Genomic DNA, 21007 nt, shown 5'->3' with positions numbered 1-21007 from the left:
CCTTTTGCTTTGAACTACTGACTGCAGTGCGCGTCTAATTTGTGATTTCCTGACCGACAGACGAAAAAGTAAGAATGATTGCACTAATGCCGTTAATATGGACAGCTAGAACAACAATATGACAGCTATCATATAACCTGGTTCAACAAAACCAACATTAAAATTCTTTTTTATTCGAGACGCGTTCGTATGGATGATAGATAAGACAATAATGCAATCAAACTTTCGAGACAATAGCAAGACTCATGGGACCACGAATCTTTATCTTGTCAATAATTCTTGATTCAAAAATTAGACGCGAATTTTAGAAAAGACTAGTTAATTAAATAAACTTTAGAATATCTTAAACTAAAACTTAATTGTAGAACTTAAAAATCAATCTCGCAAATCTCCTTCTTAAGGGAACATCTTATCCACGAGTTCAGCAGGCATATTGAAGCTTCCATTGCGTCCTCTTTTAAACATGCCCTTCTATTTGTCATCACAAGAGCGCCCTCAGAAAAAAGGTGCTCGACTGGCAAGTCACTTTTTTTCAAATTTCTGCTTAATGTATAAGACAGAATTGAAAATTTTGGAATCAATTATCAATAAAACTTGGAATTAATGTATCAACTATACAATATTCAATATGTAAAATGCATACCGAAAAGAATTGAACGAAAAAGGTATCGTATGAATTCGCCGCAGCGCTCAGAACAGGCTATTCACGCATGTCGCTCTCTCGGCGAAGACTAGCACATCTCAGATTACAGCGACTTATTCTTCTCCATTGCACCTATATATAATAGGTATGACTATATATGCGCGTTATATCTCGAAAATCCAAGAGCACGTGGTCGTCGCCACGCCAAAGGGGCGAGCGCGCTTCCTAAGCTCTCTTTCTCGCACGCACACACCACCGCAGCGGTGCCCGCACTGCGCACAGCACAGGGGGATGGTCCGCCCGCAGGGGGGCCACAGCTCGGGGCTCCTCGACCAGAGCCGCCAATCGCAGTGCGCCGCACCGCCCCGAGCACGCTCTCTCTCTCTCTCTCTCTATAGCACACCGACGCTAGCTTCCTCGTAGCCTCTTTCCACAGTCCACACTGCCTATACTCCACTCTACACTCTACAGTCTACAGTTCGCAGATACAATGCACGCTATATGCTACGTACTATGTACAAATACCTACATATAGCCGTCACTGCTGCGCTATTATGTGTGAGTGCGTTGTTCCTGTGCGCGTTTGTGTATAAGCTTAGCGCGTCCGGCGTCGGCTCTGCTTCGCTTCTATCGTACTCACGCTCATTACAAATCCGCCTACGAGAGTAGGAGGCGTCGCTGCTGGCCGTGTTTCAGCTTGGGAATATAACATGTGCGTCGAGCTTGGCTGGATTTTCGGCGGGAGTGCTGCAGCGTGCTGAAATAGCCGTACCTATATATTATACTTACGGCCATAACCTGCAAACTGACGTACGGGATTGCGCGCGCGCTCGTACTTGTGTACAGCTGGCTCCTGCATGCCCGTCTGCCCGTGTCCCACTGGAATGACTTCTTTGCGGCGATAGCGTAAGTCCACACGAATGTCTTATTCGCAGTAGCGCCGGCGGTCAGATCTCGTCCGACCTATAGGTACATATGTACATAATTGAGCAGTTGAGTCTGTGTGGCTACCTTATTTCTATATTACTGTATGTATCCGACATTCCCACCGCGTACGAATATGTATACAAATTACAAACACACGCAACGCATGAGGCATCAGCGGTGAGGCCGGTGAGCGGGTGAGAGCGCATTTGGTACTTATATCGATTGGCCGGGGCCGCAAGGGCGCAGCGAGGAATGCGCGCAGGACGCGATGGGCGTAGAGTCGCCGCAAACCCTCTCCTGGCTCGCGAGAGAGAAGAGGGAGACAGAGAACGAACGAGCGAGCTTGGGGGGCCTCGCGCGAGGGCGTGTGTTAATATCTCTCATATCTAAAATTTTCAAGTCCAAAGTAGCCAATGACGACGCCCCTGCTAGCGGGATTTTCGAACCGAATTCTCTCGATTATTTTTCGAAGCCGAGCAAGCTTCTCTACATAGGTAGCCGCGAACCCGGATTTCGTCGACGCTCCGTGTACAATACATCATAGGTATTGTACTGTGTTGGCGTTGGGTGCTGCCGTTCGGTTTTCGGCTATGCTGCGCGTATACCGCGCGATCCTTAGTCCGTATATCGGGCCGAGAACGGAGTGCTACAGCTAGAATGCGCGTATAGTTGGGAAAAAAGCTGCGAGGAAAAAGTGCGTGGTCGGCGGCCTTCGCTTTGGCTTTTTGCTCCTTTTATTTTATTTTCTCGAGCGGACGTGAGCCTTTAGTGAAGGTTCGTTTGCGTTGGTCATGTGTAAAGTAAAGGCCTCGACTCCAAAAGGCGCTTTTCGTCTGCTAGGCGTCTGCTACGAAATCACAGTTCGAAGACTTTTCGAGTCGCTCAGTCTTCGGGATAGCGTTGCTGAAATCAGAGGGAATGTCTTAAAGACTCGGTACCTATACTCGCTTAGTCGCTTCTCGAAATAAGTATCGACATTTGTTTACGAGCGAAGCTGGAGAAGCAGCGTAAGCTTTCCGCCAAAGCGAACAGACGCGCTGCTCCGAAACGCGGTAACGTGACCGACACAAGCCATCGAATTGTCTTTTCTCCAATCAGCCTTCCGAAAAATCCGCGAAAAGTAACGTCCTCAAGCTGCAAAACGTCGTGCAGCCGCTCGAAGATCCGCCAGCTCCGAAACGAACGACCAAAACAACACGTCCCTGACGGTCGTCGACATGTCGGAAACGAAACGCGTTCGCCGTGTTCGGCTCGACTCCGGTCTTGACGAACGACAACGACGCGGCAACGCTGCGCACGCGCGCGCTCGCCTCTCACTTCTATTTCTGTCCCAGCGCGCAGTCTGTATTGGTGGCTTGGTCTCGTCGGTGTGCGTGCGTGCTGCTCTCGAGTCTCGAGTCGGGGCCGAAAAGGCGTCACGGAAAGGCGTCCTCTCAGAAACGACACACCTATCCGGGCATCCGGCGCTCTCTCTTCGGCCAGTGCGGCCTGTGCTCTATCGCGCGCGTTCTTCTTTACGCTCTCTCTTTCTCTCCCTCTCCGCGCGAGCATTGTCCTTTTTACAAGCACACGCCTCACCTCGTGACTCGATTTTCCGCAGGTGAGGAGAAGATACGCAAGGAGTTGCTGCGCGGTGCTGCCGCTGCATCAGCGGGCCTACCGAGGACAGGAGTGGGCTGCTGTTGATGTGTGCAGAGCCAGCATACCTATAGCCAAGTGATAATTCAGTTCTGTGTGGAGATGACTGAGATGACTGCCATGCGGATGAATGCTGTCTTCCTAAAATATCTCCAGACACGAGTGTGATCCGGCTGGTTTATTTTGCTTTCTGGCTGCTGCCAGCGGATGCTTCTTCTGGCACTTGGAAGAGTCGGATCGAAAGCTCGAGTGCTCTGCAAGATTCTGCACTATGGCGCAGCAAGTGGCAAACAAGTCTGATAAGGTAAGCTTGAAACATTTTTCTTTCCTATATTATTATACTTGCCTCTTTGTTGGCGTTGGATGAAACTGATGAGTGAGATCTGCTGTTTGCCTCGTGTATTGTTATTTTCTGCAGCGAAAGAGAGAAAGAGAGTTGGTTCTCCGCTGAGCCAGAGTAGTGGTAATACGAGTGTGCTTACTTTCTCTGCCACACAGCATTACCAGGAATGATTTGGCTTCACAACTCGATCGCAGTCATTTGAAACTCTGAGTTTTACCCTGGCCTGTGCAGAAGCACATGCTTCCTAACGAACCCATGGTGGTTCTTGAGAACAGATAACGTCAAAGACTAAATGGCCTACTTGTATCCATGTTGAACGTAAAATACACACACAGATACTGGAAAGAGCAGTGTAAATGATGTTGAAAGCTTGGAAACTAGCATGCTCTATTATTAGTCTAGCCAATCTAAATGGGTAAGATAAGAGTCTGTGTCAAAGATTACGGAGTCCACCTAGGCAAACAGGCTTCTTGCGAAAGCCAGACAATCTAAAAACTCGTGGGAGCCAGAAAGCAGAGTGCAAGCAAAAAACCACAAGGGGGACAGCCGGCAAGAACCGCGTGTGTGTATGCAAAGAGAGAGAGAGAGAGAGAGAGAGAGAGAGTAGGTGGGCTCATCGCGGGAGCCACGTGCGACCGGCAGAGAGTATAGGTGGAGTCTGAGCTGGGCGAGGGTCCCCTAGCCGTCTGGGAAGAGTGGGTGGAGGCTGGGGCTCGTTATCTCGGCTCTCTGAGCGCGCGCGAGAGGGAAGAGAGAGAGAGAGAGAGAGAGAGAGAGAGAGAGAGAGAGAGAGAGAGAGAGAGGACTCGAGTGGGCGGGTTGCGCGGGATGGATAGGTACGGGTGTGTGTATGTACCGCGCGATTTCGCGACTTCATCCCCCTTTTTCAGGATTACTCGGGGGGTGGTTGCTGCTGCCCCTCTTTCGGGGCTTCTTCGGCTGGCCCGATCGCATCGTCTCGTTCCTCGGCAGAAAGCTCGTGGCTACCACATTCCATCTTCGCGAGTCGAAAAAAAAATGATTACGGGCTTTCGAGACAAGTATTCCGGCCCGTATATAACAGCAGCGCGGCAGTCTGCAGCCCGCCAAACCCGCAGCTCCGGATTATATTCCGCGCGCGCGAGGGTCGCGTTCTAGTCGGTATACATACGCGCGCGCACACACACACACACACACACACACATATATATATATATATATATATATATATATATATATATATATATATATATATATACACACACATGCCTATATATAAGTGGGCGTTGCGCTCGCCTTCCTTCGTCCCCCTTTTCCGCGCCTTTGTGTGCGCGCAACTACGCCGCGTTCAACGCTCCCGCGGGCGGCGGATATGTGCTGCAGACTGCATGTATGTACTATATAGGGGACACACAGCGGGCACCTCCCCCTCGCTCGTATACGCGCGGACAGCTGACACTCGCTTCGATCGAAATTCCTTATTTATATATGCCGATGCCTATGCCGATCTGTAATTAAACCGCGTAATCTTCCCGCGGATCGGGCGGTGCTTTTGCAGATTTTTGAAAAAAACATCGAGGCTCTCCTCCGTGGTATCTTACGACGGAATCTCCGAAGCTACGGCCAAGAGATAGGCATCTCGAGCCGTTCGCCCGAGGCTGCGCATTCCAGCGAGAGCTGGCGAAGATCCTTTGCCGCCAAAACGCGAGTCTATGTACTATATATAGGTATAGAGCGCGTGGACACGAGGTAGGGGCGTATAAGACGCAGAGGCGGTGACTTCCTCCCTCGTGTCTGCGCCGTGTCCCGGGTAGCACGTGGCTCGGGTATACACACACATAGGGAGGGGGGGGAGGGGGCGAACTCGCTCTGTCTCTCTCTCTCTCTCTCTCTCTCTCTCTATCCGCGGTGTGTGGTTGTATGGGCGGTCTCGGGGACATCTATTTTTCGGGGGTAATCGAGTATAGGGTATATAATATATCCTCGAACGATATACTTGTTGGAGAATAAAAACCGAGATGTTCTATCCACAGGAAATGAGCTCGAGCCGTAAGCTAAGCAGGCTACTCGCCTAGTCTCCGAAACATTTGTCAAACTGCCGTGTGCGACAAAGCGAAGGAGAAAAAAATTGCGCTTAGAGAGAAGTCCCCCGAGGTATGGCCAGGATGAAGCAAAATCTCGACGGCAGACCTCTCACCCAGGTTGGCAGGATTTACATTTTTCGTCCTGCTCGCTATATGTGGCTGTTATAATAAACGCAATCCATGGCTTATGTCTATTTCTTTTACTCATGGCTTTTGGCTTATACCTGCTGCTTTGGCTTTTTCTTTATCGGTGGCGGCGCAGCTTTTTACTTCCTTTTCGCACGCGACTAGCATTCAAGAGAGAGTATAGACGGCCGCATTGTTATGGCGCGACTATAACTTTATTTGTATTTATCGTCAGCAAAACTTATCGTAACGTACATAATGTTTGGAAGTTTTTTTTCGCTGCTCCATTTTTGAGCGAAGCTACCCTGTTTAGCTAAATTGAAATCTGAATTTCCCGCGGTGGCAATTGGAATAAAAGCAAGTACTTTGCGGGAAATTCAAATTATTCCGTGACGCTTCTGGTGCTGGTCAATCCCGCAAACCCCCTTCACTCGCACGAGCTCTGAAATTTCAATTTTTTTTTTCCAGGATGAGATGGATGAGAGCGAGCAGCAAGCTCAGGCCCAGGCTCAGCAGCAGGTCCAGGATGCGGTCGACCAGCAGGTCCAGCAGCAGCAGCAGCAGCAGCAGCAGCAGCTAGAGCAACAGGGCATCCCTCAGATTCGCTTCCTCAACGCCAACGTCTTGCAACAGCTTCAGCAGCAACAGGCTGCGGCAGTCGCGGCCCAGCAACAAGCCCAGCAGCAACAGCAAGACGCCCAGCAACAGCAGCAGGGCCAGCCCCAGGTCATCACGCTGCAGCAGCTGCAGAATTTCGTGCCTTTACAGCAGCAGCAACAGCAGCAGCATGACCAGCAGAGGGCACAGACGATATCTATGCAAGCGCTGCCTCAGCAGTTTCTTCAGGTGCTGATCTTTGCGGATTTTTTTCGTTGAGATAAGCGGACTCGAGTTCATCCCGCGCGACTCTCTGTAGATACTACGCATCTATCTCGCTTAATATTACGAGTTAGAGACGACTTTCATGGGGGTGTTACGCGCGGTTGCGTGATTATTATCCGTTAAAATTGAGTAAAGACACTGAACGCGTAAAATTATGTGAAACCGAAGTCCGAATGTGGTAAGAAGTGAAAGTTTAAAAGGTCCTGATAAGCAGAGATTTTCATATTTAAAATGATAACGGGGTCGGGCGCTCGTCGAAACCGTGAAAAGCAACCGAGTACAGTAGCGTTTTTTCGAATCTAGAAGCGAGTAGTGCAATCGTGTTTATATGCGTGCATGTCATTTAAAATTGACTCGTCAATGAAACCACGTGGGGTCGGTGAAGCATCGTAAGTGCGTCACGTGCTTGCGTGATTGGTGCGATCAAATCGCGGCACGCAAATTGAAACGCGATCTGAGCGCGCGAACGGTGTATGAATTCTAATGAAAAAATTCAATTGGAAGTTAATCTAGTTGAACATTCATACGAAATGTGGTATCATCCTCAAATGGATGACCAAGAGATAACGGACTTTATAGAGGTATTTTTCACTGTGTAACTAACCTTCCACAAATTCTTTCCCTCATTTTAATTTTAACTCACGATCGATCGAATAGCTGCCCATTAAACTTCTGACGCCAACTCAGCGAATTTCAAAGCAATATTTTTGTATTTCAGGGAGCTCAGCTGGTAAGCACCCAAGCACAGGCAGCTGCATTGCAACAGCAGACAGCACAGCAGGTGCAAGCACAGACGCAGGCTCAGCAGCAAACACAGCAGCAACAGCCTCAACAGACGCAGCTCAGTTACAGTGTCATACCACAGATGCAAACTGTCAACATAGATGGACAGGAAGCTCTGTTTATACCTGCAGCCTCTGCTGCTCATCAACAGGCTCAGCCGACGATGCAGTTCACCACAGCCAATGGTCAGCAGATACAATTGGCTGGACAGCAAATCCAGCTAGCTAATGGACAGACCATTATCAATCCCCATCCTGTTAGTCTGATAAGGTCGCCAAACGTTTTTCCAACTTCGATTCTGCAGAATATCAATGGACAAACCGTGCAATTACCCACAGGTTAGTTGATGTTCACATTTATTTCTTCAATTCTTCTTTTCTTTTGTTAAAGTATTCGCGGTTTTTAGCTAAAGGGCTCCATTACTTGAAATGTTCACATTGATTTTAGTATTATTCACTTATATAGTAATTAATATGCACAAAATTTTAATTATAAAATACTTTATTAAGCGGTATATGGTATATGGATTCTTTCTTTTCACAATAAAACTAACACACAATCTCATCCTTTACACCCTGGTCACTGGCTGTTTCTTGCTTAATTAACGCTTGGGCTTTGCCTCTGTCGCTTTGCTTTCTCCTCTCCTTGTTTGCCTTGTGCGTACCCGACAGAACCCGAGGCCAACTTGGATGTTTCAGGTCAAAGCGTGCAGGTACGACCGCTGCAATTTCCCATGCAGCAGCTCCAGCAAACAGTTCCTGTGCAGGTGCCTGTCACCGCTAACGGCCAGACTGTCTACCAAACTGTGCACTTTCCCGTGCAAGCTTTGTCCAGTGTCTTCAACATGCCCACCGCTCAGATGGTTCCCCAAATTACGCAGGTGAGATATTTTTCATTGCATAAATAGAATAGTGTCCTTCGAGCCTACGCAGGTTAGCTTATTTCGACTGCTATTTATTTGATTTTTAGCAGATGCCGCAAGTTGCTCAGATCATAACGCCAAACGGCCAGATTCAGCAAGTCCAGATAGCGAATCTGTCTCAACTGCAGAGTTTACAATCGCTTCAAGGACAGCAAGTTGCTCAGCAAGTTGCCCAGCAAGTGGCTGCACAACAGCAAGCTGCTGCAGCTGCTCAAGCCCAAGCCCAAGCCCAAGCCCAAGCTCAAGCTCAAGCTCAAGCTCAAGCTCAAGCTCAAGCTCAGGCTCAAGCTCAGGCTCAGCAACATGTGGCTCAACAAGTAGCCGCGCAGCAGCAGCAACAGCAACAACAGAATCAGCAACAGGTGCAGCAAGTTCAGCAAGTACAGCAAGTACAGCAAGCTCAGCAAGCATCGTCGTCGACACCTGCCTCGACGGTGTCCACGTACACTACCCCGAGTAATGTTCAGGTAAATATTCTAAAAAGATGAGAAACTTTCTGTCTTTCATCCATGTGTCGTTAATTTGTTTTCTTGCGTGATGCGCAGGTCGTAGGTATCAGATCTGGAAATGGAAATCTGATAACGACGAAAGACGGGCAGAAAATAGACGTGCAATCCATAACGCAGATCAGGCCGCAACAAGAGGTGCAGGAAGGTGAAATAAAGGTTACTAATATAGATGCCAGTCAGCTTGCGAACGGCCAAGTCATACATATCCCACAAACAATGCAACAGTCCGGCCAGCCTATAAGTATCGCAGGAGCTCAAGGCCAGCAGATAACGTTGATTCCAGCATCGGCTTTGGCAGGTCTGACGGCACAGCAAGCGGGTGGTATGATGCGCAGTGTCAATCTCGGTGGTGGCGTAATGCAGTTGCAACCGGCTGGTGGCCTGAGTGCCGCTAATGGTTTTCTGCAGTCAATTCCGGTACAGAATATCCCGGGCCTAGGCAACGTCCAGGTGATCTCGGCGGTACAACCAACGACGGTACAAACACTGCAGCCCGCAGCCACCGCTGCTGCATCGACAGTCCACATCGAGAGCGCCAGTGATCCCAAGTGGCAGATCCTCCAGACGATTAACTCGAATGGTGCTACTACTATTTCTGCTCAGCCACAACCCCAGCAACAGACCCAGGTCCAGCAACAGCAACCGCAGCAGAGCCAACAGCAGCACAGCAATGCCAGCGCAAGTGGAGATGACACCAACAAGCAACATAGGCGCAGAGTCGCCTGCACGTGTCCTAACTGCGGTGACGGCGACAGGTGAAAAAAATCATGATTTTTATTAAGCCGGTTATCACAAAGAATATGCGTGACTAAATAAATTTATGAATATAGGAACCGTGATATGACGCGAAAACGACAGCATGTTTGCCACATTCCTGGGTGCAGCAAAGTCTATGGCAAAACATCTCATTTGCGAGCCCACTTGAGATGGCATACGGGTGAGCGGCCATTCGTTTGCAATTGGATATTCTGCGGCAAAAAGTTCACTCGCTCGGACGAGTTGCAGCGTCACAGACGCACCCACACAGGCGAAAAACGCTTCGAGTGCCCGGAGTGCACCAAGAAGTTTATGAGGTCTGATCATCTTACAAAACACATCAAGACGCACACAAAGATACGCAGCACGGTAAGTTTCTGTTAAATTCCTAAAGCTCTCGACTAGAGTTTCAATTCTTTACAGGGTAAGCGACCAGGTTGTCATGTGCACGAATGAGCTTACGTAATTTTGTTGATTTTTGGTTTTTGGAACTACTTGCGTAATAATCGAATCCTGAATATTTTGTTGTTATTTCAAGAGCCAAATTCTTGTTGTTGTTTTTGAAACTTCTATAATAATTACTCGCGTTGTTACATAACGTTCTTCCTGTCTAAAAGTAAGGTACAGTACTGTTGAGTAATTAAACATGATTATGAATCTTGCACTTTCTGTAGTTACTTTGTTTGTATTTCTTTTTATCATTTTTTTTTCTTGTTTTATTCTAAGGATTTACCCAGTGAATGATTGAAATAATAGTGAAATTGGTCAAGATGTTTGTGGTCGATATTTGTACAAATAGTCATTCTGAAATTTGATCTTGATTGATTATACTTATAACCAATGATTACGATGCATTACTGAAGCTTTGGCATAGCTATGCAAAGCATAGGTAATGAAACATTGTCGAAATTCAGAGTTACATTATTTTATTATTTTATTCTTCATTTGTGTTCATTGGATTTTAATTTGAAAACACTTTTGTTTGCATAATGCAGTAACTTTGATTTTTAATAGAAAGAAAAACAAGATTGATTTGAAGTGGCAAGGTTTAATCTTTATTAACGAATCAAAAATTTTTATTTTTCACTAGACTGTTCAGTTAGTTCATTCACTGGGTACCTTTCATTCACTGGTCAGTTTATCCTAAAAGAAAAGAGATAAAGTGCCTCTCGCCTTCGAAGAGAACGCGTTCGGTTAAGTGAGTTCGTTTTGTGTTGCTCCAGGAGGCGGCGACATCAACGCAGGAAGGTTCTTCGGACAGTCAGTCTTCGAACGAGGAAAAAATCATCATTGCATTTCGCAAGGAGCCCGAGCAGACAGAGCTCGTTCTTACGGATCCACTGGAGGTCATCGATAACCAAGCGACAAATCATGTTACGAACGAATAGATATTCTTTACTCCTGGTGAACAAATTTCTCTGGCAATTTATTAAAATCATCGTTGCAGATGTAAATCAATTACACGGATCTTTCATTTATATTTGTATTTTACAACCATTTTTGCAGTTCACGCAATTTTTTTATTGTTTAATTTTTTTATAGTATATTTTTATTTCTAACAAGTAATTTTTTTTAATTTTCATAAAAATATGTACACCGCTTTAAGCCTTACTCTTGATTTACTATGCATACTTAGATAGCAACTTAGAATTTTTGCTGTTATTTTGTAATATAATCGGAATAGGTAAAGAAATTTAGGTGAACATTCAGTTATTTTCACTTTCAGTAAATTCAAAATTTCGTAAAAAATGATGATTTCACTTACATTTTAAACTATTAGTGCAAACAAATCGTTATCTATTCATCTATCTTAATTGTGAGAGAAATTTTGTCACCAGGAAAAACTTCGCAATCATTCTAAATCTAATGCTTTAGATTAGAAAGCGAAGTAAACTAGTCCCTTTGGTAAAGTTTTTAAGGATTATACCAGATATTGTGATAAATCTTTTGCGAAAATTTATAACTATTTTTATAGTCTTTTTGCGTTGATGTTTAACTATTTTTTTTCAAATCTTATTTTATTTCATCTCATTATTTGACAAAATCAGAATGTCAAAGAGATAGATTAAACCACCTTATGATCTTTATGCTCTAGATAGAACACATATCTGGTGATAATCAGTTGAAACAGTGTATAAATTGGAACAAATGTATATCTCCATTGAAATTAGAGACATATTTGTGTATGATGTCTACAAGAATTGCAATGATTCCGTTGTAGGCAATAGATATATTTTTATAAGAAAAGTTTTGTAAAAACTGTAAATATAAATTTGCAAATAATGTACAGAATCGTGAAAAATGTTTTTGCACACAAATATTTACACTTTTTGACGTTTTTCCATGGTATAACAATGCGACTTTACTCTACAACTTTTTTCTGTACGCGCATTAATCCATATGCTGTATGTAATATTAGTCGCCATTTTCCATGAAGTAATGGTTTCAAAAATGAGAAGAAGAAAGCACTGAATATACTGTTAAAACAAATAATATATTGTTATAAAAATAAAAATAAAAAATAAAAAATACAACATACGTGAAAAATTTTTGTTTTTACAATATTCCTCAAGATTCGCTTTTGCTTTTTAGTGGCGCATGATAATTTTTAACTTTACACTTGTTTTGTCATGAAATAAAGCACAATAAAATTAATTTAAATTTTTATTTTCATTTAATATTAAAATGTTGTTAATTATTAACATATTGCAAAAGTGCAGAAGCTGCACCCTAGTTGGAACGTGAATTACTATACTGATAATATACAAAAGTCCATTATAAATTCATGCAAAAATGCAATCAAAGTTTGACAGAATGTAATTAAAGACCCTACAATGATATCTTAATAAATTACAAGCGATTTCCAAAACATAGAAGAATAGAATTATTGCAATAGCAATAATTTTTGATCAACCTTTACATTCCTCACTTTTTTTACAAAGTTTGTCAATAAAAATCTTGTTACAAGTTGGATGTTTGCTGTGAACAACGGTGAAAACTTTTCTTGTCCACTGGACATTTTGGAAGTCTTGTTTATACTTATATTTAAAGTGCATTGAAGATTGCATCTTAAGATCTAGTGTATTTTCCCCAGATGTGCAGCATGAATACGGATGCAATGAACAGCAGTGACATCACCAAAACAGGTACAGGGCCACTGTAAATTATAGAAGTGAAATTTTTTTTGTCTAACTCAGCAATAAAAGTTCTGATAATGAAAGAAGAAATTTTAAAGCTTTTGTTATATAATCAATCATTATGTTTCAAATTTTGCTTACACTTTGATTCCGGGGGAGTCATCTGTATAGAATCTCCACATACCACCAGAGTTGGTACCAGTATTGCGATTCCTGGCTGAGGTGGCTGGTGCAGCTTTGCGTTGCCTCACAGTACCCCCCAAACCTGCACGAGGAGCTACAGCCTTACTGGGAGAGCGACTGGCTGCTCCAACCGATGTAGAGCTTGGTGCAGCAGGCTGTTGATAAAAAAATAATTCAATTTTGTATTTTATAATTTGATAAAGGTGAATATAAAAAATGAAACAATTATATGATTTTTAGGTCAATTTGTTATACTTGATAAAAAGTAACTTCTAACCCTACTGTTTCGTGTATTAATTCAAGTAAAAAAAGTTTTATGAATTAAGATTGCATCGAATGCTTTAATTTTCTCAATAAGTAACACTTTGGATTTGTTAACTAAACACATGTGACCCTACAATACTGTTTACCAATTGCAAAATCCAATCTTGGCTACAAACATATTGAAACAATGCTGCCATGTTTTGTTTGTGCTAGTTCCAAGTAATATCGTCTCATATAGTAATTATATTGAGCAATTATTTGATTTTCACAAAGGTTACAAATAATCGGATCTAATAAACACACTATCTATGAAAATGAACATCGCACCAATGAGTATCAATGAAACATTCAATAAAACGTTTGATTAAATGAAATTTTCAGTTGAGAGTAAAGTTTTTCACTGTAAGATAAAAACAACGTGAAAAAAGTGTTTAATCATCGAGATCACAGCAGTCCTTCTCGCGGTCAGCCAAACCTCAAAACACCTTGGCTTTTCGAATAATCTCAAAAGGCACGACACTCGGAGCAGCATTTCATTGAAAAATAAAGAAAAAACTTACCATTTTGAAGATTTATGCGTCTTCACAGTCAGACGGAAAAACAATCTGTTTCGTGATGGGAATCACGTTTTCGGCGAGGATATCGGAGCAGCAGGCAGCAGGTAGGCACCAGACGCAGACCGAAAATAATAAGAAATGTTCGTTAGCCAACGACGAAATTTCGTTATCGATCACCAATAGTTCAATCAGATGCGAAAATAGGCGCAATAAATAGCGAAACGGTATAAGAATAACCCACCTGTAAGTTGGTGTGTCTACGATGTAGCCTCTCAACGTTCACGCAGCTCGATTGCTTCTAACGCGGATCGACGTGTCAGTAATCCGGCAATGGGAATGGGATTATGGGAGGGAGGTACACGTCAGCGTCGTCGTGGTCGGTTTAGTGACACCTGGTATCGTGACTCTGTTAGTGACGCATAATATACCATGCATGTATATGATGTATGCTTTTGAATTTCTTGGATACTTATATATGTATATTCTCATGTGGTTTCAAGTTTTTTACGAGCTACAAATTAAATGTTAAACAATAACCTTGAGGCTTTTATTTGTGTTTGTGTATTAGGCCTAATAAATCAGTCTGTCGGGCCACATCAAGGGCTAGGGGCTTCATCTATTTATTTTAAAATAAGCGAAACGGAATTACTTTATTCTGCGCATTTATTTAAATAATCACTTTATGAAATCAATTGTTACAAGTTCGGCATAACTGTTTTGAAAGGCTATTTCGTATAACTATAATTTTTGTTAATATATATCGTCATGCACGGCCTAACAATAAAGATTAGCGCATAATTGAATTCATTAATAATTAATATTAATTAATGTTACAATATCGGTGTGGTTTGTTTCAGAAAACATTTTTAGGTACTATAGGAGGAAAAAGCAAGCACTTTACAGTAAGAAATATTTTATCAAGGTTGATGAGCGATAAACAGCTAGCAGTTTTTTATAGTTTCAATAAAGGTCAAGATCAGGAGACAAGGAAGCATTCGAAAAACATCGCATATGGAAGATAATTTTTATATTCTAAGAGGTTGATCAACGTCGAGATGGAGAACTGAAGACGAAGGGATGCTATGGTAAAGTCGTGGATCGTTTCCATGTCCTCTTCAAGGCGAATCTAATTTTAGAACGAGTTTGAGAGAATAATGGTGCTAATTAGACGAAAGAAGTCGAGATTAGACGAACGTTTACAAAACTAATATTATTTAAGAATCAATAACACACACATATATATATATATATATATATATATATATATATATATATATATATATATATATATATATATATATATATATATATATATATATATATATATATATATATATTATATATATATATATATATTATATATATATATATATATATATATATATATATATATATATATATATATATATATATTATATATATATATATATATATATATATATATATATATATTACCAGTTTAGTTATGATAATAAAGATTATAGTTTTTTGTCGAAATCAGTTATATGTATTTTATTTCAATTGTCCAACCCTGAAATAAAAAAATAAAGAAAACAACATGCATTAAAAAAAAATAATAAAATTAAAAAAATTTGAGTCATCGGATTTGAACCCTAGGCAAAATGTTAGAAGGACAGCGCCTTAGCCACCATTTTTTTTTTTTTTTTTTTTATTACAGATTCTTTATTTATACTTATAGTTCAGTTTACATGGCAAAAGAATACATAAAACCATTTTACATTTTTGTTATTTAATACAGAATGGTCACAGTGTGACACTCGCTGCAATTACGTAAATTATTTGTTAATCTATGTTATCGGTATTACTCAATTTTGTTCGAGTCACTTATAATCTTCTTGCGCTAGAAAAGTTAGAAAAAACTAGCCTAATTTAAGTCATAGCAGGGATTTTTTACTTGTTTTTATAAACTAGAATTAGACTTCGTAAGGTGTAACAATTTTGTATGTACATATTTACAGTGAATGAGATACAGGCTATCGTTTTTTTTTAACTTTATAGTAATCAAAGTTTTCTAATTCTTTTTTGTCTAGCTTCGTTATTTCGTGGTTATAGCATAGATGGGCTTTGCTTATTCTAGACGGGTCATACAATATGGATTTATTGTTGTTGTTTCTTGACATGTGGTAGAATATCGGTATAGAGTCTTTGTTTGCAATGAAGACGTTATCGTCTAGATATTTAAAACCTTCCGGTGAGCAATGTCCAGAATGAATACATCTCTTATAAAAGTTAGGTCTATCTAAGAATGGCGCCAAAATCAAATTATTTTTCTTATTATAGATTGCACTTTTGATGTGCTTACGTATTATTTTTATTATAAAGCAGTCTATGCGCACTATTTTTGCTTTTTTATATAAATTAACATTACTTACGCGCTTTTTATAGTCACAGTACTCATATCTGTACCAGTTTAGACATACTCTAAGACATTTACGTTCGAATAATCGGAGTCGTTCCATATAGCTAGCGCTTATGTTAAACCATATGTTGCAGCCATAGGTAAGTATGGGACGGATCAAAGTTTGATAGGCTATTACTTTTGTTTTAGAGTTTACGTATCGAGAATAGAATAAATTATGTAGTTTTTTAAGCTATTGCTGGCTTTAACTAGCTGTGTTTTGATGTGCGTATTAAACCTCAGTCTTTCATCCAATATTATACCTAAATATTTCACTTTATTTTTGTGTGGTATTTTTGTTACAATATTATTTTCGTTATCCACTATTTGGAAATTCTTATAATGTCTTTTAGTTACGTTAGGGTACTTATCGACAATATTTCGGAACAGAATAGTTTCACATTTTTTGGCATTGATGGAGAGACCCCAATTATTATAAAATAGCTTAATCTTATTATATAAGTTTTGTAATTTTTCTTCAATTATTTTACTGTTTTTCCTAGCCACATATATTACTAAGTCATCCGCGAATGCGATTCCATAAGTCCCATAGTCTTTATTAATATCAAATAATTCCAGTAACTTGGCTGTGAATATATTGAAAAGAATTGGTGAGTTAACAGTTCCTTGCTGTAACCCTTTAGTTATTTCGAATGTTTTTTCGGACGTGTGTTCTCCAATTGTGACGCGAAATTTCCTATTTATTATTAAGTTATTAACTATTTTGACTAGGTGAAAGTCCGTCTTATATTTAATGAGCTTATATATTAATCCATTCAGCCAAACGGAATCGAAAGCTTTTCTCAAGTCTATTAAGCCTGCTCCCACCATTTCATTATTGAGTAAATGCCAATTTATGTCCGAGACTAGTTTATTAACTGCATGTAGTGTTGAGTGATTGTTCTTGAATCCAAACTGGTAATCCGGAATAATTTGTTTGCTATTACATAAGTTGTCTATTGAAATTTTGATAATTCGTTCAAAAATTTTGCTGATCGGTGGCAGCAGGCTTATGGGTCTGAAATTATCAAGTTTGTTTGGTTTGTCTTTCTTTTTTTTTAACACGATTACTTTCGCAATTTTCCATTTGTTTGGGTAATAGCCGGTGTTTATACAGTTATTAATGATGATTGTGTAATTCCTGATACATTTCATGTTTAGGTGCTTAATGACTATATTTGGTATGTTGTCCCATCCCGTCGAAGTTTTATTACTCATGTATTTGACTAATTCTCTAACTTCTAATACATTAGTCAAATGAATATCCTTTTGGATTGTATTTATCGGATTAGTTAACTTATTACTTTGATTAAATGTTATTAGAGTATCTTTGTTATTTATTTCGTTCCAATGTTCTCTTAGTTGTTTATTTACAATTTCTCTGAGTGGTGTTTTAATTTGTTCATTCTCTGTATTTATTATTTCAAGCTGCTTTCCTATAACATCCGGTAAGAGTTTTTCGTCGTCGATTATTAGTTCTTCATTATTATTTGGATTAATGAAATCTTTCGGGTCTACGTTTATGCTTTCTAAAATATTTTTTTTCTTTACTGTTTACTGTAACATAGTCGATATTATCTTTTCCTTTGTTTCTAAACAGTTTGTTTAGTTTAGGATAAAATTTAGCTGATTCTCTGTAATCAATTTTTTTATTTCGTTAATCCAAGAACTGTTGGAGCTTTTCGAAAATTCTTCTTTTATAGCTTTCTTTTTTATTTTCATTTGCTCCTTAAGCTTGAGCAATATTATTTGGGAGTCAGGATCATGTTTGTGGGTTAGTCTATGTATGTGGGTTTGAAGTTTATGCTTGACCTCATATAGCCTAAGTATTTTTTCATTAATTAATTTTTCTAGCCTATTTTTAAATTGCAGAACTAGAGTGGTTTCTTCTATGCTTTTTTCAATTGCTTTTTGCAGCTCATCAATATACGCGTCAATCTCTTCTATACTAAGGTTCCTGTCGTCAGGGATTTCACTATTATAATTCTTATTTAGTGCTTTATTGAAATTGTCCCATTTGTTTTTTTGTTAAAAGGTAAACTTTTTTAGGATTATTTGTTATCGGATCTATTTCGTTTTTTAGTATGAGAGTTGCTTCTATTGCTCTGTGGTCACTGTCGTAATGTAGCGTGTTTAGGTTAGTGTTTGAAAAATTAAGTCTCGAGTCAGCTATTGCAAAGTCAATATATGCGTTCGATTGCGGGAATGTTGCTTCATTTGTTTTTATGATATTGCACTTGAATTCTAAGTTGTAGTTTGCTAGCCAATTGTATAACTGTGTACCTCTGTAGTTAACCAATTATATTTAAGTCGTCTGCTATATTATTTTTATTAGAGCTAGAAGCGTAACTACTAATTATGAATAGGTTTTCTGAGTTATTTAATCTGATTTTTATTATGCAAGTTTCTAGCAATTTTAGAGTTCTTATCTTTATTTTCTCAAATGGTATGTGATTCTTAATAAGAAGAGCAACGCCTCCACCCTTATTGTTATCTCTATCATTCCTAATCGTAATGTAGTTTTCAAAGAATATATTGTGTTTTTTATTTATTTTCGTCTCATTGACAGCTAAAATGTCTGGTGTGTGTTCGTTAATAAATTGATATAGGTTGTATCTCCTATAGTTTGCTAAGATTGAGTTGACGTTTACTGATATTATTTTCAGTTCTTTAAGCTTACTCTCCATTTTGATCCAGTACGACTTTCCACTTTATTTGAAAGTGATTAGCTATTGATTCAATTTTGCAAGTGTTCTCATTTATCATTTTAATCATAGCTTCATTAGAATTGACTACATGTTCTAAAATGTCCGATTTCATTTTATTTACTAAACTTTCTAAAGCTTTATTTTGGCTACTGATAATTTCAGACTTGATCCTAGTTACTATTAATTCAGTGTTATTTATATTATTTACATTGTTGCGGTTTTCAACCTCAGTCTTATTTGCTTGGAGGGCATTTGCGTATGATTTAAAATCACCTGCCTTTTTTTTGCCAATTGATTCTTAATGGTTTCTTTTTGAGCCATGATCTCTTTGATAGCGGGGCACCCTAAGGAGGCAGGATGGCCTTTCTGATTGCAATTAACGCATTGGATCTCTTCTCTATTTACGTTAGCCATATCACATTTGCCCGGTTCGTGTTTCTTAATACATTTTACACAGCGATACTCCATTGAACAGTTGGAGGCTACGTGTCCTATACGCTGACATTTTTGCATTGTACTACTGTTTTTCTTTTGAGCGGTTCCCAGGTAACAACTTGGTTCGATAGATGATCGGTCTTTGTTAGATTTTTAATAATGCTGTCGGCTGATAGTTGCACTAGAAATAAATTTCTTTCAGTATTTTATGTTTTTAAGACTGATATTTTTTGAATAGTGACATTCTCTATTTTCCGTGAATTTATCTCTTCTATTATATGATTTGGATCTGTGTCGTTACATAAACCCTTCACAACTATAGATTTTATTTTCATGCATTTTGGTGTAAATGAATAGAATGGTATACTAGCATCCGACAGCATTTGTTTGATTTTGACGTAGCTATCTAGATTGTTTACAAATATATTACTCTTTTTGTCTCCTAAGTTTTTAACAACAAATTTAACATTTTTGTCTATCGCATGTAACTTACTTATTATATCGTAGGTACTATAACCCTTCTATGGTTATCGGTGGAAGTCTTGGTCCTCTTCTTTCCTGCGACCTCATCGAATCTGTAGACGCTACGCTGTTTCTATCATTGTCCTCTCCGTTGATGTTACCGGGATTATGTAGATCTGTCCTATCTCGTTCGTATATGTTAGCGTCTGCTGCCGTCGTCTCTCCCGCTGCTGCGCCTGCCTCGTTGCCTGTAGCAATTTGCTCTGGTGTAGTGCTGCCCTCTTTCTTCTCTTCATTTCTTTCTCTGTCATCTTCCTTTTCCGTGTTTGCGCCTCGGCCGGTATGGTCTTCTTTACCATCATTCGCTCTTATTTCTATGTCACGGGTCAAGATTCCTGTTTTATCGTCGTTTTTGGCCGTTATTTTTGTTTGTGACTTTCTCGGAATCTCCGAGGTTGTGTTTGTCTTTTTCAGGTTGTCTTGGGCGGTTTTCTGTGCTCCTTTTCTCACTATGATGTTTGGCTTGATGTTGGCGTTTGTTTTCTCTTTTCCAAGAGTTTTGTTTATTATCTTTCTCTCTGTACTGTCCATCTTTAGGAATTCCTGTCTTCGGGTAACTGTGTTAGGCTTAAACATCTTTTCGTTTTCCTTGCTGGCCTCTGGGGAGTCTCTTCTTCTCTTTTTTGGCGTGTCGCATTTCTTATTCGGGCTAATCATTTGTATGATCTGATGCAATTTTATCGGAGCCTTAACCGTCGGCGGGACGCCACAATATGGCGGCCCATGTGGCGCGTGGCCGTTTGGCCTCGGCTCTTGATTGATGCTTTTTCCGGCCGTCTTCTATTCGAATTTCAGGAGATTTTTATCACCTACTCTTCACTATTATAAGCACTACCCGTTGGTCATTCTTATGTTACACTTTCCTTATTTGAAACTCACGATTTTTTCGTTTTTTTTTCTGATTTTTTACGGAGTTCAACTTGAGTGCGTGCAACTCTCTCGGCGGTCGGGACCTCTCAGAGCGCCTTAGGCACCATAGCCATGGATTAGGACATTACGACTAGTTTAAAAGTCACATATAATCATCACCCCCCTGTGGGGGCTTGAATTTTGGTTTGGTTTGATTTGTTGGATCGAGTTTAGTTTTTTGTTTCAATTTATAAATTTAAGATTTTACACGTTCAAAAATATCCCGAGTAGGATGGTTTGCTCAATTCGCCACGTCCCCGCTTCTTTGTGATTTGAAAACC

General features: G+C 40.2%; 2 protein-coding genes across 10 annotated transcripts; one reads left to right on the top strand and one right to left on the bottom strand.

Moving 5' to 3' along the window:
* The first annotated feature begins 1086 nt into the window (after positions 1 to 1086).
* On the top strand, positions 1087 to 12131 carry LOC100113764 (transcription factor Sp4). 8 transcript variants are annotated; one of them, XM_016988148.3, is made up of 10 exons: positions 1087 to 1549; positions 3171 to 3512; positions 5564 to 5731; positions 6209 to 6586; positions 7341 to 7743; positions 8077 to 8285; positions 8375 to 8794; positions 8873 to 9591; positions 9667 to 9961; positions 10816 to 12131. In XM_016988148.3, exons 3-10 carry the CDS (start codon positions 5687 to 5689, stop codon positions 10978 to 10980), a joined length of 2634 nt encoding a protein of 877 aa, XP_016843637.1. In that variant the 5' UTR covers positions 1087 to 1549; positions 3171 to 3512; positions 5564 to 5686; the 3' UTR covers positions 10981 to 12131. The 8 variants fall into 8 exon arrangements, with proteins under 8 accessions (XP_016843637.1, XP_032457876.1, XP_008208905.1 ...); XM_032601985.1 differs by lacking the exon at positions 1087 to 1549 and having other exon boundaries at positions 2898 to 3512; positions 8104 to 8285; positions 8378 to 8794; XM_008210683.4 differs by lacking the exon at positions 1087 to 1549 and having other exon boundaries at positions 2898 to 3512; positions 8104 to 8285.
* Positions 12068 to 20418, bottom strand: LOC100113628 (protein transport protein Sec61 subunit beta). Of its 2 annotated transcripts, XM_001598958.6 has the most exons (5): positions 19789 to 19960; positions 13975 to 14859; positions 13737 to 13781; positions 12871 to 13067; positions 12068 to 12749 (listed from the first exon to the last, which is right to left on the bottom strand). In XM_001598958.6, the coding sequence occupies exons 3-5, from the start codon at positions 13737 to 13739 to the stop codon at positions 12662 to 12664; spliced, it is 288 nt and encodes a 95-aa protein (XP_001599008.1). In that variant the 5' UTR covers positions 13740 to 13781; positions 13975 to 14859; positions 19789 to 19960; the 3' UTR covers positions 12068 to 12661. The 2 variants fall into 2 exon arrangements, 1 of the variants encoding a protein (XP_001599008.1); XR_004227383.1 differs by lacking the exons at positions 12068 to 12749; positions 12871 to 13067 and having other exon boundaries at positions 13744 to 13781; positions 13975 to 14125; positions 19789 to 20418.
* Between the last annotated feature and the right edge of the window lie 589 nt (positions 20419 to 21007).

Source organism: Nasonia vitripennis (assembly GCF_009193385.2).
Source record: "Nasonia vitripennis strain AsymCx chromosome 4 unlocalized genomic scaffold, Nvit_psr_1.1 chr4_random0006, whole genome shotgun sequence".
NCBI lineage: Eukaryota > Metazoa > Arthropoda > Insecta > Hymenoptera > Pteromalidae > Nasonia > Nasonia vitripennis.
Note: the sequence above shows the minus strand (reverse complement) of the source record. Positions and strands in the feature narration are given on the sequence as shown.